This window comes from Erinaceus europaeus, chromosome 7 (genome assembly GCF_950295315.1).
Source record: "Erinaceus europaeus chromosome 7, mEriEur2.1, whole genome shotgun sequence".
In the NCBI taxonomy this organism is placed as follows: Eukaryota; Metazoa; Chordata; class Mammalia; order Eulipotyphla; family Erinaceidae; genus Erinaceus; species Erinaceus europaeus.
The window spans coordinates 62,234,825-62,251,434 of NC_080168.1; the positions used below are offsets into that span (position 1 = coordinate 62,234,825).

The 16,610-nt window shown below is 43.8% G+C and overlaps 1 protein-coding gene across 3 annotated transcripts in view; it reads right to left on the minus strand.

Annotated features, from left to right (window-relative positions):
• The window catches only part of BCAT1 (branched chain amino acid transaminase 1), a 102,662-nt gene that overhangs the window by 49,121 nt on the left and 36,931 nt on the right, over positions 1–16,610 (minus strand). For all 3 annotated transcript variants that reach the window (XM_060194539.1, XM_060194538.1, XM_016185920.2), the window contains exons 3-5: positions 11,958–12,158; positions 9,670–9,780; positions 6,677–6,796 (exon numbers count right to left, since the gene is read on the minus strand). In XM_060194539.1, coding sequence (XP_060050522.1) covers positions 6,677–6,796; positions 9,670–9,780; positions 11,958–12,158 — 432 coding nt within the window. The remainder of the gene's footprint in view (positions 1–6,676; positions 6,797–9,669; positions 9,781–11,957; positions 12,159–16,610) is intronic.

Consider the following 16,610-nt stretch of genomic DNA (forward strand, 5'->3'; position numbering starts at 1 on the left):
AAGCAGGTCTCCAAGTGTCTCTCTGTCTCTCTCCTCTCTCCCCCACCCCTCTCAATTGCTGGTGGTCTCTAGCCAATAAATAAATAAACATAATTTAAAAAATCAAAAATAAATAAGTTCTGTCATCACAAGCCACAGTTCATGTGAGGGCAAGAGAAAGGACAGATTTCCTCAGGAGTCCCAGCTATACCACCCTGACCATGCTCAACTGTCTGATCTCAGAAGCTAAACAAAGTCAGGCCTGGTACTTTGGATGGGGAAATTCCTCAGAAAACAAGCATTTCAAAGAATAATATATGACTGACTCTGACTAATCGACAAGTTACTCAGAACTATGGGGGAAGTGCTGCCACAGTTTTCATTAGCAATGTTTTCCACTTCAGTGCATAAAAGAATCGTGCAGTTCATAAAGGATGGCATCCTGTGTTCAGTTATAAGCATGGTGTGCTTATAGTGAAAGAGTCTACAGTTAGGGCAGCAGAAAGAAAATAATAGGAGGGGAGTCGGGCTGTAGCGCAGCGGGTTAAGCGCAGGTGGCGCTAAGCACAAGGACCCGCATAAGGATCCTGGTTCAAGCCCTGGCTCCCCACCTGCAGGGGTGTCGCTTCACAAGCGGTGAAACAGGTCTGCAGGTGTCTATCTTTCTCTCCCTCTCTCTGTCTTCCCCCTCCCCTCTCCATTTCTCTCTGTCCTAGCCAACAACAATGACAACAATAATAACTACAACAATAAAACAACAAGGGCAACAAAAGGGAATAAATAAATAAAAATAAAAAAATTTTAAAAATAAAATAATAGGAGATCACTATGTACTGACAGGGAAAGACATTCAGGGCCCACAAATGCAGACACAATAACACAAACAAAACTGTTCCTGGCCTGACTGTCCTCTACAGGGTGACAAGGGATAGAGAAGAGAAAAAGAAAGAAAGAAAAAAAACTGCTTAAGGGCTGGTTGAGCACACATGTTACAATGTCCAAGGACCCGGGTTCAAGGTTCCCAGTCCCCACCTGCAGGGGGAAACTTCACAAGTGGTAAAGTTGGGACTGGGCAGTGGCACACCAGGCTAAGCGCACACAGTACAAAGCACAAGGACCCATACGAGGGAGGATCTGGTTCGAGCCCCTGGCTCCCCATCTTCGGGGGGGGGTGTCACTTCATAAGTGGTGGAGCAAATCTTCAGATGTTTGTCTTTCTCATCCCTCTATATTCCCCTCCCCTCTCAATTTCTCTGTCCTATCCAATAAAAATGGAAAAAAAAAAGTGGCCACCTGGAGCAGTTGATTTGTAGTGCTGGCACTGAGCCCCAGTGATAACTGGAGGCAAAAGCAAAGCAAAACAAAAATTTTAAAAAAACACAGAATCACAGGTGGTGAAGTAGTGCTCTTACAGATGTTTCTGTCTCTCTTCCTCTCTATCTCCCCCACCCCTTTCAATTTCTGTCTCTATCCAATAGTAAATAAATAAAATTTTAAAAAGTCATTATAAATAAGGTAGTGGATTACAAAGTAGATAGCCTAAATTTCATGGTCCGGGAAGTGGCACAGAGGGTATAGCTCAAGCATGAGGTCCTGAGTTCAATCCCTGGAAACACATGTACCAGAGTGATGTCTGGTTCTTGCTGTCTCTCATCCTATCTTTCTCATTAATCAAATATTTTTTTAAAAGACTGTAAAATAATAAGAAATTTAAGAAGAGAGAGAGCATAAGATACTAAGGATGAGGACCCAGGTTCAAGCCTCTAGTCCCCATATGTGTGCCTGAAGGCAGTGAGATGAGGCTTCACAAGCAGTGAGGCAATGTTACACAGGCGTCTCTCTGTCTCTCTTCTCTTTTTCCTCCTCGATCAGTCTCTAAACCCTCTGTAAGAAAAATAAATAAATAAATGGCTACTGAGAACAGTGGAGTTGTGCAGACAACCTGACCCAGAGATTACACTGATGGCAAAAAAGAAATTCATGGGAGTCAGGCTGTAGCACAGCAGGTTAAGCGCATGTGGCGTGAAGTGCAAGGACCGGCATAAGGATCCCGGTTCCAGCCCCCCAGTTCCCCAACTGCAGGGGAGTCGCTTCACAGGCAGTGAAGCAGGTCTGCAGGTGTCTATCTTTCTCTCCCTCTCCTCTCTCCATTTCTCTCTGTCCTATCTAACAACGATGTCATCAATAACAACAACAATAGTAACTACAACAATAAAAAACAAGGGCAACGAAAGGGAAATAAATAAATATTTTTTAAAAAATTCATTCAGGGGGCTAGGTGGTGGTGCACCTGGTTGAATGCACATGTTACAATGTGAAAGGACCCAGGTTTGAGCCCCCGGTCCCCTCCTGCAGGGGAAAAGCTTTACGAGTGGTGAAGCAGGGGTGTCTCTCTCTCTCTTCTCAATCTCCCCCTATCCTCTTGATTTCTGGCTGTCTCTATCATATATTTGTTTTTGTTTTGCCTCCAGTGTTATCACTGGGGCTTGGTGCCAGCATTATGAATCCACTATTCCTAGCAGCCACGTTTTCCATTTTATTGGGTTGGACAGAAACTGAGATAGGAGGGAGAGGAAAAAATTGGGAGGGAAATAAGGAGGGAGTAGGGAGGGAAAGAGACCTCCTTCACCACTTGTGAAGTGTCTCCCCCTAAAAGTGGGGAGCCAGAGGCTCTAACCTGGATCCTTGTGCAGGTCCTTGGGCTTGTACTGTGTGTATTTTACTGGGTGCACCACCACCCAGCCCCTATGATAATTAAGAAAAAAAATCATTCACCCCTCAAGTCATCAAGATACCAGTAAGAAAGTGAAAAAGGAGGTTGGGTGGTAGTGCAGCAGGTCAAGTGCACGTGGCACAAAGTGCAAGGACCAGCGTAAGGATCCTGTTTCCAGCCCACCTGGAGGGGGGTTTGCTTCACAAGCAGTGAAGCAGGTCTGCAGTTGTCGATCTTTCTCTCCCCCTCTATGTCTCCCCCTCCTCTCTTGATTTCCTATCCAACAACAACGACAGCAATAACAACAATAATAGCCACAACAACTATTAAAAAAAGATACAGACAAGAAAGCAAGTCACAGACTGAGAAAATATTTACAATGTATTCAACAGACAAAGGATTTGGAACAAACTGGACATTCATGTGTGATACATCTATCTGAGAAGGAATCAGTATCCAGAATATCCAGAACTCTTAAAATCAGAAAGATAAATTAGTGGTCTGGGAGGTGGCGCAGTGGATAAAGCACTGGATTCTCAGGCATGAGGTCTCGAGTTCAATCACCGGCAGCACATGTACCAGAGTGATGTCTGGTTCTTTCTCTCTCCTCCTATCTTTCTCATCAATAAAAAAAAAAAAAAAGACAAATTAACTCTTTCATGGAAAAAGGCTTGCAAAGGTCCTAAGGATTTCGAAAGGTCCCTGAGCATGTTTTGACTTCAACAAAATGGAAATTAAAATCATATATTGATACACTACAGATATTAGAATATTAGAACAAGTAAAATAAAATGAATTATCAAGAGTATGAAGCAAACGGAATTTTCATACATTGCTGGTGGGAGAGAGCTGGTACTCTGGAAAACTATTTTGTGGCATCATGTAAAGATGCCCTGTAACCCATCAACTCAACTCCTAGAGGAATACCAAAGAGAACAATAAGGGTTCAAGGCCCCGGGCCCCACCTGCAAAAGGAAAAGCTTTGCGAATGGTGAAGCAGGTCTGCCAGTGTCTCCCTGTCTCTCTCCCTCTCTATCTCCCACTTCCCACTTGACTTCTGTCTCTATCCAATAAATAAATAAAGATAAAAAAAAATACCAAAGAGAAACTCAAGTATGACTGTCCCATCCACACAAGATATGTACAAGAGTATTCATGGAAGTTTTGCCTATAGTAGTCAAACACTGAAAATGGCCCAAGTTCAACTGTAAGGATAGAAAGATAATGATAGCAACCAACCCCTGTACTAAAGTTAGCATGAACATAACAGCCTGAACGTCCACTGGAAGGAATCGTCTGCTAAATAGCAAGATGATTACCATCCTCAAACTAGATCTCTTAAAAAAAAAAAAGACTCAGATCTGAAAGTACTAAAAAGAGACTATGAATAGGAAATGTATTAACAGTTTGACAAATGAAAATGGAATCTGTTTATAGCAGATGAAGATAGATGTAACAGGATTGCAAAAGAAGTTAAAATCATTTCTGCCATAGCCAGTTTTCAGATTTGTTAGAATGTCTCGTTTCCAGAGGTTAATTGCAAAGGGAAGAGATGACTAGATAGAAAAGCATCAATAAATTAGAGCAGTGAATGGAGGGTATTCTTTTCAAGGGAGCTGGTATGACGATAGGCTAAACTATACATGTACTATAAAGATATTACAAGGTGATAAAAGGAAAAAAGAAAGCCAGGCATAAGGAATGTTTATGTGGGAGTAGGGTGGTAGCGCAGCAGGTTAAGTGCAGGTGGCGCAAAGTGCAAGGACCAGTGTAAGGATCCCAGTTCGAGCCCCCGGCTCCCCACCTGCAGGGAGTGACTTCACAAGCGGTGAAGCAGGGCAGGTCTGCAGGTGTCTATCTTTGTCTCCCCCTCTTTGTCTTCCTCTCCTCTCTCGATTTCTCTCTGTCCTATCCAACAACAACATCAATAATAACAATAACCACAACAATAAAACAAGGGCAACAAAAGGGAATAAATATTTTTTAAAAACGATAAAAAAAGGGAATGTTTATGTTTATCTCTCTAAGCTCCCTGTGGCATGAACCAGAAATCAGGAAGGCCAAGCAGGTCATTTGATAGTCAGACTGTTAGAATGCATACTGTAGTGAAAAATTCTTTTTTTTAAAGCAATTCATTTTTTTAATATTTATTTATTGTTGTAGTTATTATTGCGGTTGTTGATATTACTGTTGTTGGATAGGACAGAATGGAGAGAGAAGGGGAAGACAGAGAGGGGGAAAGAAAGATAGACACCTGCAGACCTGCTTCACCGCCTATGAAGCGACTCCCCTGCAGGTGGGGAGCCACGGGTTCGAACTGGGATCTTTATGCCGGTCCTTGCTCTTCGCGCCACTTGTGCTTAACCCACTGTGCTACCGCCTAACTACCTAGTGAAAATTTCTTACAGTGAGGTTCCCAGTGAAGTTGTCAATGGAGAAACTTTGTTGTTTTTAATATTTTTAATTTGTTACTGGATAGAGACAGAAATTGAGAGGAGGAGATAGAGAGGGAGAGACAGAGAGACACCTGCAGCCCTATTTCACCAGTCATGAAGCTTCCCCCCTGCAGGTGGGGACCAGAGGCTTGACCCAGGTCCTTGTGCACTGTGATGTGAGTGCTTAACCAGGCTTGCCACCGCCTGGCCCCTAAATGGGGAAACTTTGCACACAATGATCTGTAGTATTCAAATTTCTTCTGTGCCTCAAAGATTTGTATTACCCATAAGCAGACAGCTCCTCTGCTTGACGTTATCTCCAGAAATTGATTGAGGGGCACTCAAAAAGAAGAAGTGGAGATGTGTCTCTCTCCTCTCATCTCCCGGATCAACTAGGAATACCAAAGGAGAATACCTGGTACTGAAACAAGACAGGACTAGAACAACTTCAGGAGAAACCCACCAAATCACCAGTGAGTGCAAACACGTGTGGCTGGTGGACAGAGAGGAGCCTAGGGAGAGATTAAGTGGCTGGTAACAGTCCACCAGTTTATCAGTTGAGACACTACCTCCAGTCTGTTCGACCAACAAGGGGATGGCTGAAGGGAGGAGAGGACTCCCCTGAGACTCACCAGGTGCAACTCTTAAGTCTCCATTCCTACTGCCCTCAGAATCTGGAGCAGAGGCAGGGAGGCCCTGAGGAGACACCAGGGGACAGATAACTAACCAGGAAACTCAGGAGAGGCTATTAATGTCTCTTTACATAACCACTAGATAATCTCTGCCCTACCCTGCTTTATCTCTTGGTCAGGAGTCAGTGATTAAGCTAAGAAGCCTACTTATAATTTAAAAGCCCTCAGGCTCCCATAGCCTACAGGGAATAAAAAGCACAAAAGAGGTTTTTAAGCCACTGAGCTCCAAAGCAGAGATTAAAAGACTATTGAAACAACTGTTAACTTCCACATCTATAAACCCTTTAATTACCTTACTTAGACACAAATCAATCCAGGCAAGAGTAATCAGTAACTTGAAAAGTACTGAGATAGGGAACTCATAACATAATATATAAAATGGTTAAACCAACAAGAAGAAATATTGGAGAAATGAACAAGGACAAGAGCTAAAAGCCCAGCAAAGGGTGAAGCACAAAATAATGAGGTCAACATCCCAGCCATTACCACTTAACTTTGAAGACAGGCAGAACCAGAGGCTTCACCTTTGAACCCAGGGATGAGAAGTAGATTGGGGGAAGGCCAACAGTCTCCTGCTGATTCATTTACTTGATGACAGGAGCATCTGGCTGAGGCAGAGCTGCGTACTCCTGACTAGAACCACATGATAACAAAGCCTAAAGTATTTCCTAGCTTGCTCTATAGAGAAAATGCTTACTGAGCCCTGGGCCTGGAGAAGTAGGAGAAAGGAGTCCTTCGTGAAGTTCCTGGGGAGGGGGCAATTTCAAACCAGTCTGGCTAATTCACACACAGGCAACATGATAACATGCCCACCAGGGTATGCATATAACATGACCAAGGCAGGAATCAGTCTGTACCTCAGTTCCGATGAATGTAGGACGTATATACAGGCTAGCAGAGGTTGAATATGGTACCCATTCCTGATCCAGTTTCACAAGCTGTTGGATACATCCTAAAAGCTCTTCCTCGTCAAAACCCTGATGGAAAGAAAACACAATGAGTAGCATGTTTCCCCTTGCAGGAATAATAAGACATGATCTTTATGTAAGCTTTGATCTTTAACAAGTAAAGCTAGGGAAAGGGTTGGTGAAGTATTCACTTGGATGTGCTTTGCCATGGGGACAACCAAGGTTTGATCCTGGTCTACACTGAATTGAAGGGCATTGTGGTGCTATGGGGTCTCTCTCTCTCTTTCTTGTTTTTTTTCTTTTTATTATCTTTATTTATTTATTTATTTATTGGATAGAGACAGCCAGAAATTGAGAGGGAAGGGGGTGATAGAGAGAGAGAGATACCTGCAGAACTGCTTCACCACTCACAAAGCTTTCCCCTTGCAGGTGGGGAGCTTGAAACCAGGTCTTTGTGCATTGTAACATATGCACTCAACCAGATGTGCCATCACCTGGCCCGGTCCTGCCATCTCCCTTTCCTTATTTCTATATTGCCAAAGAAAATAGCTCCTTTCGCAGAGTATATCTTGTATGCCTGAGACTTCCGGTTCCATGCCCCAGTACCACATGAGACAAATTGGTACTCTGACTTCTCTGTCTCTCATCTTCTCTCATGTGAAACTCAAATGAAATAAATAAAATGAGTATTTAAAAAAAAAAAAAAGACAAAAAACTTCTGTGATTTTCCCCATATGGGCACAAGACATATGGGGAAGCTAGAAAGCTAACTCTCTCCTTTTTTTTTAAACTGCATTTATTTATTTGATAGAGACACACAGAAGTTGAGAAGGGGGAGACAGAGAGACAATTGCAGCCCTGCTTTACCACTCATGAAGCTTTCCCCCTACAAAGCACAAGAATCAGAGTGAAGATCCCGGTTCAAGCCTCCACTCCCCACCTGCATGGGAGAAGCTTCACGAGCGGTGAAGCAGATCTGCAGGTATCTCTCTGTCTCTTTATCTCCCCCTGTCCTCTAATTTCTCTCTGTCCTATCCTATAAAATATAAAGAAGGGATGGAAATGGCCACCAGGAGCAGTGGATTTGTAATGTAGGCATTGAACCCCAGTGATAACCCTGGAGGAAATTTTAAAAAGTGTTCTACATTTAAACATATATGTATATATAAAGTAGAAAAGAATTCTGTTTTGAAAAACTTATTTATATATTTCATGAGAGACAGTGAGGACAGAGGCCAGAGACACACTGCAGCACATGTGGTGCTAGGGATTGAACGCTGAGCCTCAGGCATGAAAGTTCCATGCTCTGCCTGCTGAACAGTCCTTCAGACAAAAGTTTTATTTTATTATTTCTTTTCTTTTTTTTTGCCTCCAGGGTTATTTTTTCCCTTTTGTTGACCTTGTTGTTTATCGTTGTTATTATTGTTATCGTTGCCACTGATGTTGTTGTTGGATAGGACAGAGAGAAATGGAGAGAGGAGGGAAAGACAGAGAGGTAAAGAGAAAGATAGACACCTGCAAACCTGCTTCACCACTTGTGAAGCAACCCCCCTGCAGGTGGGGAACTGGGGGCTCAAACTGGGATCCTTATGCCAGTCCTTGTGCTTTGCACCATGTGCGCTTCGCCCGTTGCACTACTACCCCCTATTTTTAAAAAAGATTTATTCATTGAGTTCATGAGATAAAAAGGGAAAAAGGGGAGCTGGACAGTAGCACAGCAGATTAAGCGCACATATTAGCAAGCTCAAGGACCTGGGTTTGAGCCACCGCTCTGCCTGCAGGGGGAGACACTTGATGAGCAGTGCAGCAGGTCTGCAGGTGTCTCTCTTTCTCCCTCTCCCTTCCTCTCTCAATTTCTTTGTCCTGCCCAATAATTGAGAGAGAGAGAGAGAGAGAGAGAAATTGGCTACCAGGAGCAGTGGATTCATAGTGCCAGCACTGAGCCTTAAAAACAACCCTAGTAGCAGTAAAAAAATAAAATAAAATAAAATAAACGTAAAAGGGGGGGGGAACAAAAGATAACTCATTAATGATTAATGCCAGGGGAGATAGCATAGTGGTTGAGGGGAAACAAAAGAAAAAAAAAAACTTTCATGCCTGAGGTTCTGAAGTCCCAGATTCAGTCTCCAGCACAATATGCCAGAACTGAGCAGTTCTCTAGTCAGTCTTCCCATCCCCCCCACATCTTTCCCTCTGTATCTCTCATTAAAATACATAACACATTTTAAAAAATAATAACTCATTAAACTGCTGTCTACATGTGATTATCTGGAGCAATGAGGCCAACTTTCCCCTACAGTAAAAATGAAGCCCACTATATTTTTCATTTTCAATATTATTTTTGCTTCATAGGGCATTATGATTGTATGCCTTCTTTTCTTTCTTTTTTTCTTTTTTTCTTTTTTTTTTTTTGCCTCTAGGGGCTCAGTGCCTGCACTATGAATTCACTGCTCATGACAGCCATTTTTTTCCATGTTATTAGGACAGAGAGAAATTTGAGAGAGGAAGGGAAGACAGAGAGGAAGAAAGACAGATACCTGCAGACCTGCTTTACCACCTGTGAAGTGGCCCCCCTGCAGGTGGGGAGCAGGGGACTTGGGAGAGACCTCACACTTCACACCATGTACACTTAACCCAGTGTGCCACCACCCGGCCCCCAATTGTATGTCTTCTAAATTGAGGTACAACGTTCTTCCTTCTGTTTATCTTGCATATACACATGAAGGCCCCATAAACACTCAAAAAGAAAAGATGGTGGAATTGCCAAACGGTACTGCTGATTGGCTGTCTTGTATTTTTACCCCACCGATCATTAAGTGCATCAGAAATGATGTCAGGGCTCCTGTGGCTTGTGCAGATACTGACGTAAATCCTGAGAAATGATGTGCTTGGTGGCAAACCTGCAGAGACCCATTCCCTCAAGAGAAATACTATTGTCCTACCGGTAAAGTGGCCCTCTTCGCTGAACAGTGCATTCTCTCCATGTTGAGACGTGGCCGAAACAGTCGAATTTTATTGTCGACTCCCCGAAATGCCTTCAGTCCTTCAAATAACTGAAGAAAAAGCGATAATAACTTAGGGAGGTTAGCTCAGCAAAGACAATGCTTCTTTTCAACTTCATCTGAAGCTGTGGACAAGACCTCATGCAGAGATCTCTCAATACGGGAAAGACCTCCAATGGAGAACACTGCTTATAGGGAGTGAAGCCCTTTGAGGACCTACATCTGGTGGAAATCACCTATCCCGTGCTCCACAAGGGTCATATTGTTGAACAACACAGCAATGGAGCTGGAAAGAAAACCTCCCACAGAAGATGACCAGGACTCTGAACTCCAACTCCCTCAGGACCCAGACAGAGAAGAGAAAAAAGGGAGGGACATTTGGATGTAGTAGTAAGTATAGGTGTGACTTGGAAAGGAAGAAAAGACAGGACCTTAAAAAGAGGTAGGGACAAATATATACAAATATAGACAGATAGTTATAGAAATAATAGAAATAATAGAAATAACCCATATCTGCAACCTGTGGAGAAAGGCTGTAGCTAACAATGGAGGGATTGGGGATTCAGAACTCTGGTGGTAGGAATAGTGTGGAATTGTACTCCTGTTATCTTGTAATTTTGTAAACCAATATTAAATCACTAATACATCCAAACTAACTACCTAGAAATAGCATAGAGTCAAATATCATCCATGCCATTTACTCTAGCTTAGTCACACTCCGGAGAGGGGAAATCAAGATGTGAGCAGTGTTAGCTTAGCTATATACACACACAAATACACATATATGAAATAAAATCATGTCATCTTTTCTTTTACTTTTTTTTTTATTTGACAAAGGGTGAGAGAGAGGTGTGGAGGTGGAGAAATAGAGAGGAGAGGCACCTGCAGTATTGCTCCACTACTCATGAAGCTTCCTCCCCTGGAGGTGGGAACCAGGAACTTGAACCTGGGTCCCTATGCATAGCAATGCATATGATCTACTCAGTATGCCCTGCCTCCCCACCCCCACGTCACCTTAAAGCGTTGCCCCAGAGAAACCATGACAGGGATGTGGAAAGACTTGAAAGGCACTAAAACAGAGACAGGACAAATTGGTGACTTCGGTGGGAAATTTTAACATAAGTGACCACAGAACAAATAGGCTAAAATCCAGCAGATGCAGACTTGAACACAGGAGATTGCAAAGCTACCCTGCCACAGACAGCACAGAAGCCTGCTCAGACCAACAGAAACCTTGCTCTCGTCAATATTTTCCAAACTGTACCCTGTGCTGAGCTCAGACAGTAAGAAGGGTACTTCTGAAAATGTTTGTGCTGCCAAGTCCTAGCATTTCAGCTGCTAATTTCCTTTCAAATGGTCCCTCCTATTTGTGCTGAATGATTTGTGTTCACATTACAGAAAATATAAGACTTTGGGAGGGGCTGTTTCTAAAGCTTACCTTCAACGAAGTCGCTGAGGTCACAGCTCCTCTCTCCCTCTCTCTCTCTGTGTATCCTTTTTTTATTATTTTTCTGCTCTGTGCTGTCACTATGAATCCACTACTCTCAACAGCCTTTTTTTATTTAATTCTGTTTTTTAGCTGTATAGGACAGAGAGAAATTGAGAAAGGACGAGAGGGAGAGGGAGAGAGAGAGAGACAGACATCTGCAGCCCTACCTCACCACTGGTAAAGTATCCCGCCTAAAGGGGGATCAAATCTGGGTCCTTGCGCATGGTGGCATGTGTGCTTAACCAAGTCTTTCTCTCCCTCTCTCTCTCTCATATATATATTTACTCTGGCTCAGTCACACTCTGGAGAGGGAAAATCAAGATGTGACCAGAGTTAGCTTAGCTATACACACAATTTAATAATATACATATATCATTAAAAATAAGGAAAGGAAAATATTTTTTTCAATAATAATAGGGGCCAGGTGGTGGTGCATCTGGTTGAGTGCATTAAGTTACCATGCACAAAGGACCCAGGTTTGAGCCCCCACTCATAACCTGCAGAGGGAGGCAAGAAGGCTTCACAAGTAGTGATCCAAGTAGACACTTGGGACTCCTCGCTCCCTCTTTAGCTCCCCTTTCCATCTCAGCTTGTCTCAACACACAAAATGTTTTTAATAATAATAATAATGAGGCTTAAAGACATGCAAGTTAGTTGAAGCAGGAGAACTTCTTGGTCACCACGGTGAGGAAGAGGTGTGAGATTCATGAACCAGCTGCCTCTCCACCCCAGGACTTACCTCCACTGCATAGTGGAAGGCAGCAGAGGCAGGGTGCAGTGACAGGTTCTGCAGAGGCTTGATGTGAGGCTTCTCCCAGCCACACTCAGAGGACCACTCCACCATCAGCATGTGGTCCGTGAAGACAGTTCCGAAAACCAGTGTCTCTGGGTCTGGCTTTTCCTTCAGAGTAGAGGCCGGTGTGATGATTAGATCTTTAGCCTGAAGGAGAGAAATCAGCAGTTAAAAAAGAGGAACAAGGGCCAGGCAGTGGTGCACGGGGTTAGGCATGCATGTTACCATGCACAAGGACCCGGGTTTGAGTCCATGGGAACCAAACAAACAGCCCATCCTCCAAATTTGATCTGTGGCTCAGGCACAGCCTGAGCAAGACACAAAGCAAATAACAATGATGCTTAAACTCGGGCAACATAGCAGATGGACTCAAACACCCCTCCCTTGGCTCTGTTCAGGTACTCACAGTGAGTATGTGAGAAAAAAGGAAGGCATGTTTGTGCTCTAAAATGAGAGCAGGGACACTTATAAAAGCAGGTTAAATGAAAGTGAATGGCTTGGCTAGAACTGTGCTCTAGCTTTTTAGAGGGAGTTGAGGTTCTTGGCATACACTGCTCCCCCTCAGTACACTGCAGGAGAGAAGGAATCAGCATATTTTCCTCTCTGGACACAGAAGAGAATAAACAGAGATACTCATGCTCTGTTCTGTGTTGAGGAAGCAGGGCATAAAAGACCTCTATCCAGGGAAAGATAAAGAGGAGGCACAGAAAAAAACTTCACACAGTCATATCTTCCCCAGTGCATCAGGGCCAGTTGGCCTGGACAAATGAGTGGGCATGTGAAAGTATAAACAGAAAGCATGGCACTGGCCTCCCACTATTATTATTATTACTATTATTATTATTAGAGAGAGACAGAGAAATTGAGAGGGAAGGGGGAGAGGGAGAGAAAGAGTCTCCTGCAGAACTGCTTCACTACTCATGAAGCTTATCCCCTGAAGGTAGGGACCAGCGGCCTGAACCTAGGTCCTTGTGACTGTGATGTGTGCTCTCATCCAGGTGCACCACTGTCTGGCCCCTCACTGGCCTCCTTTAAATGCTTTGTTGATTTAATGTTGGTTTACAATGCTATTTAAATGTTGGGGTAGGGAGGCCTGGCACCAGCGCACCTGATTAAGTGCTCACATTACAGTGTGCAAGGACCCAGGTTCAAGCCCCTGGTCCCCACCAGCAAAGGGGAAAGCTTCACAAGTGATGAAGCAGAGCTGCAGGTGTCTCTCTCCTTTTCTTCTCTCCTTCCTCATCCCCTCTCAATTTCTCTATCCAATATCAAATAAATAAAAATAGTTTTAAAACTAAAATAAATGCTAGAGTATAGCCGTGTGTGTGTGTGTGTGTGTGTGTGTGTGTGCGCGCACACGTACACACGCGCACGCTTATCTCCCTACAACCACCACCCATGTTCCAGTGCCATCATCCCACAGGGAACCCTCCTCCCCTGAACCCCTTGCAGCCCTCCCTACTCTCTTATGGCCACCATTTTTTGACAGACTCTGAGTCAGTGTCACAGTGATGGTGATGATTTGCTAATCGGTGTGTTTTAGTTGCCTGTGCTTCACATCCCACCTCTAGCTTTCTCACAACTGGAGCACATTGACAATGTCAAAGGAAAAAGAACTGCCCAATCACTTAAAAAGCAATATTGGGGGGCTGGGAAGACAGTATCATGGTTCTGCAAAAAGACTTTCCTGCCTGAGACACCACAGGTCCCAGTTTCAGTCCCCAGCACCACCCCAAGCCAGAGCTGAGCAGTGATCTAGTAAAAAAAAAAAATCAAATTATAAATAATTAATATTTATTATAAATTATTAACAGTAATAATAGAGCAATATTGAATCTAGGTGGTGGTACATCCAGTTGAGTGCACATGTTACCATGTGCAAGGACCCAGGTTCAGAGCCCTGGTCCCACCTGCAGTGGGGGAAGCTTCCTGAGTCGTGAAGCAGGGGGGCAGGTGTCTCTCTGTCTCTTTCCCTATTTCTCTTTTTTTTTGCCTCCAGGGTTATTGCTGGGGCTCAGTGCCTGCACCATGAATCCACTGCTCCTGGAAGCCATCTTTTTCCCTTTTGTTGCCCTTGTTGTTTTATCGCTGTTGTGGTTATTATTATTGTTGTTACTGCTATTGTTGTTGGATAGGACAGAGAGAAATCAAGAGAGAAGGGGAAGACAGAGAGGGGGAGAAACCGATAGACACCTGCAGACCTGCTTCACTGCCTGTGAAGTGACCCCCCCTGCAAGTGGGGAACCGGGGGTCCAACCGAGATCCTTACACCAGTCCGTGCACTACCATGTGTGCTTAACCCGCTGTGCTACCGCCTGACCCTTTCTATCCCTATTTCGAGCCCTTCTCTCAATTTCTCTCTGGCTCTATCCAATAATAAATAAATAAATAGATGGCAGTAGGCAGAACATAGGGTCCTGAATTTGATCCCTACACTGCATGTGCCAGGGAGATATTCTGGTTCTCTCTCCCCCTTTATTTATTTATTTATTTATTCATTCCTCCAGGATTATCGCTAGGGCTCGGTGCCAGCACTCCTGCTCCTGGTGGTCATTTCTTTTCCTTTTATTGGGTAGGACAGAGAGACCTTTAAGATGATAGAGAGAGGTTGCTTTTGAAGCCCACCCTGCCCCTGCAGGAGGGGAACTGGGGTCTCAAACCTGGATCCCTGCACTTTGTACTATGTGTGCTTAACCTAGTGCATCAACACCCTGCTCTTCTTTTTCATGTGACTGAATGAATCATTTTTCAAAAACTTTGGTTTTGGCCAGTGAATAGCTCAAACTGGTGGAGCACAGAACTTGTATATGCAGGCTCCTGCTTTGACCCCCAGCACAGGATGTACTGAAGTGTTGCTCTGGCTTCTCTCTCTTTTTTTTTGTTCTCTCTTCTTTTCCCTCCCACATGAAACTGTCTCATATAAAATAAATATAATAACCAAAGCAATATTAACCAGGGTCAAGTTCAAGATGTTCACAGGTTGTGAGGAAAGACAAACTTCATTACTTTTAATGCATAGAAGTCCTACTCCTGGGGCTGGGTGGTGGCACACCTGGTTGAACGCACATGTTACAGTGCGTAGGGACCCAAGTTCAAGCCCCCAGTCCCCACTTTCAGGGGAAAAGCTTTGCGAATGGTGAAGCAAGACTGCAGATGTCTCTCTCTCTCCCTCTCCCCCTTCCCTCTCAATTTCTGGTTGTCTCTGTCCAATAAATAAATCAAGATAATAATAATGTCCGACTCTCCCCCACATCAGATACAGAACTTCAGTTTACATCATTGGTTTCTTGCTTTTTTTTTTTATTGCCTCCAAGGTTATACCTGAAGCTGGAGGCCTCTACCACTCCACTGCTGTCAGTGGCCTTTTTTTTTTCTTTCATGATATAGGGTGAATAACAGTGAAAGAAGAGACAGAAGGGGAGACAACCTGCAGCACTGCTTCACCATTCACAAAGCTTCCCCCCTGCCAGTAGGGACCAGGTGCTCACATATGGTGATTTGTGAGCTCACCATCCATCTATCTGTAAACGCTCTCACTGCTTCTGATCACAGCTGTAGTTATTTCTGTATAACGGTCTTAGATCTGCCTTAGTCATTTGGTTTACTGTGAATGATAAATAGGTTTTCGCTCTTGGGAATACTACTCAGGGTTATAAAGGTATTCTAAAACAGCCAGAAAGCGGGGGCTCGGCGGTGGCACGGCGGGTTAAGTGCACATGGCGTGAAGCACAAGGACAGGCGCAAGGATCCCAGTTGGATCCTCGAGCTCCCACCTACAGAGGGGTTGCTTCTCTCCCCCCTCTTGATTTCTCTGTCCTACCCAACAGCAACGAAGAAATTATAACAATGATAAACAATAAGGGCAACAAAAGGGAAAAAATGGCCTCCAGGAGCAGTAGATTTGTAGTGCAGGCATGAAGTCCCAGTGATAGCCCTGGAGGCAAAAAAAAAAAAAAAGAAAGCTCACAGGACTGAACCACCAGGCATTAAACACAACCTATTATTATTAATTTTCAAGACAGTCTAGTAATATTACTTTGAAATATGCCCATAACAATTATATGCAAATGTAGGCAGATAGTTGTAGAGATGACAGTTAACCCATGTCTATAACCTTAGGAGGACAGCAGTGGCTTGCAATGGAGGGATTGGGGATTCAGAACTCTGGTGATGGGAATGGTGTGGAATTACACCCCTATTGACATGTAATTTTGTAAATCAATATTAAATCACTAATAAATAAAAAGAAAAGAAATATGCCCATAAAAAATATCACATGGGGCCAGGTGGTGGCGCACCTGGTTAAGTGCTCACATTACAGTGCACAAGGACCCAAGTTCCAGTCCCTTGAACCCCACCTGCAGGGGGAAAGCTTCACAAGTGGTGAAGCAGGACTAAAGGTGTCTCTCTGTCTCTTTCTCTCTCTATCTTCCCCTCCCCCTCAATCTCTCTGTCTCTATCCAATAATAAATTTAAAAAAAAAATTGGGGGGAAAAAGCCACAACAGGGAAGAAGGAGAATTTGGCTTTCTTCTACAATTATTTAGTCAATAATCCAGCTAAGCCAGTTCACTGAAAACATGACAAAGTGCAAGGGCAT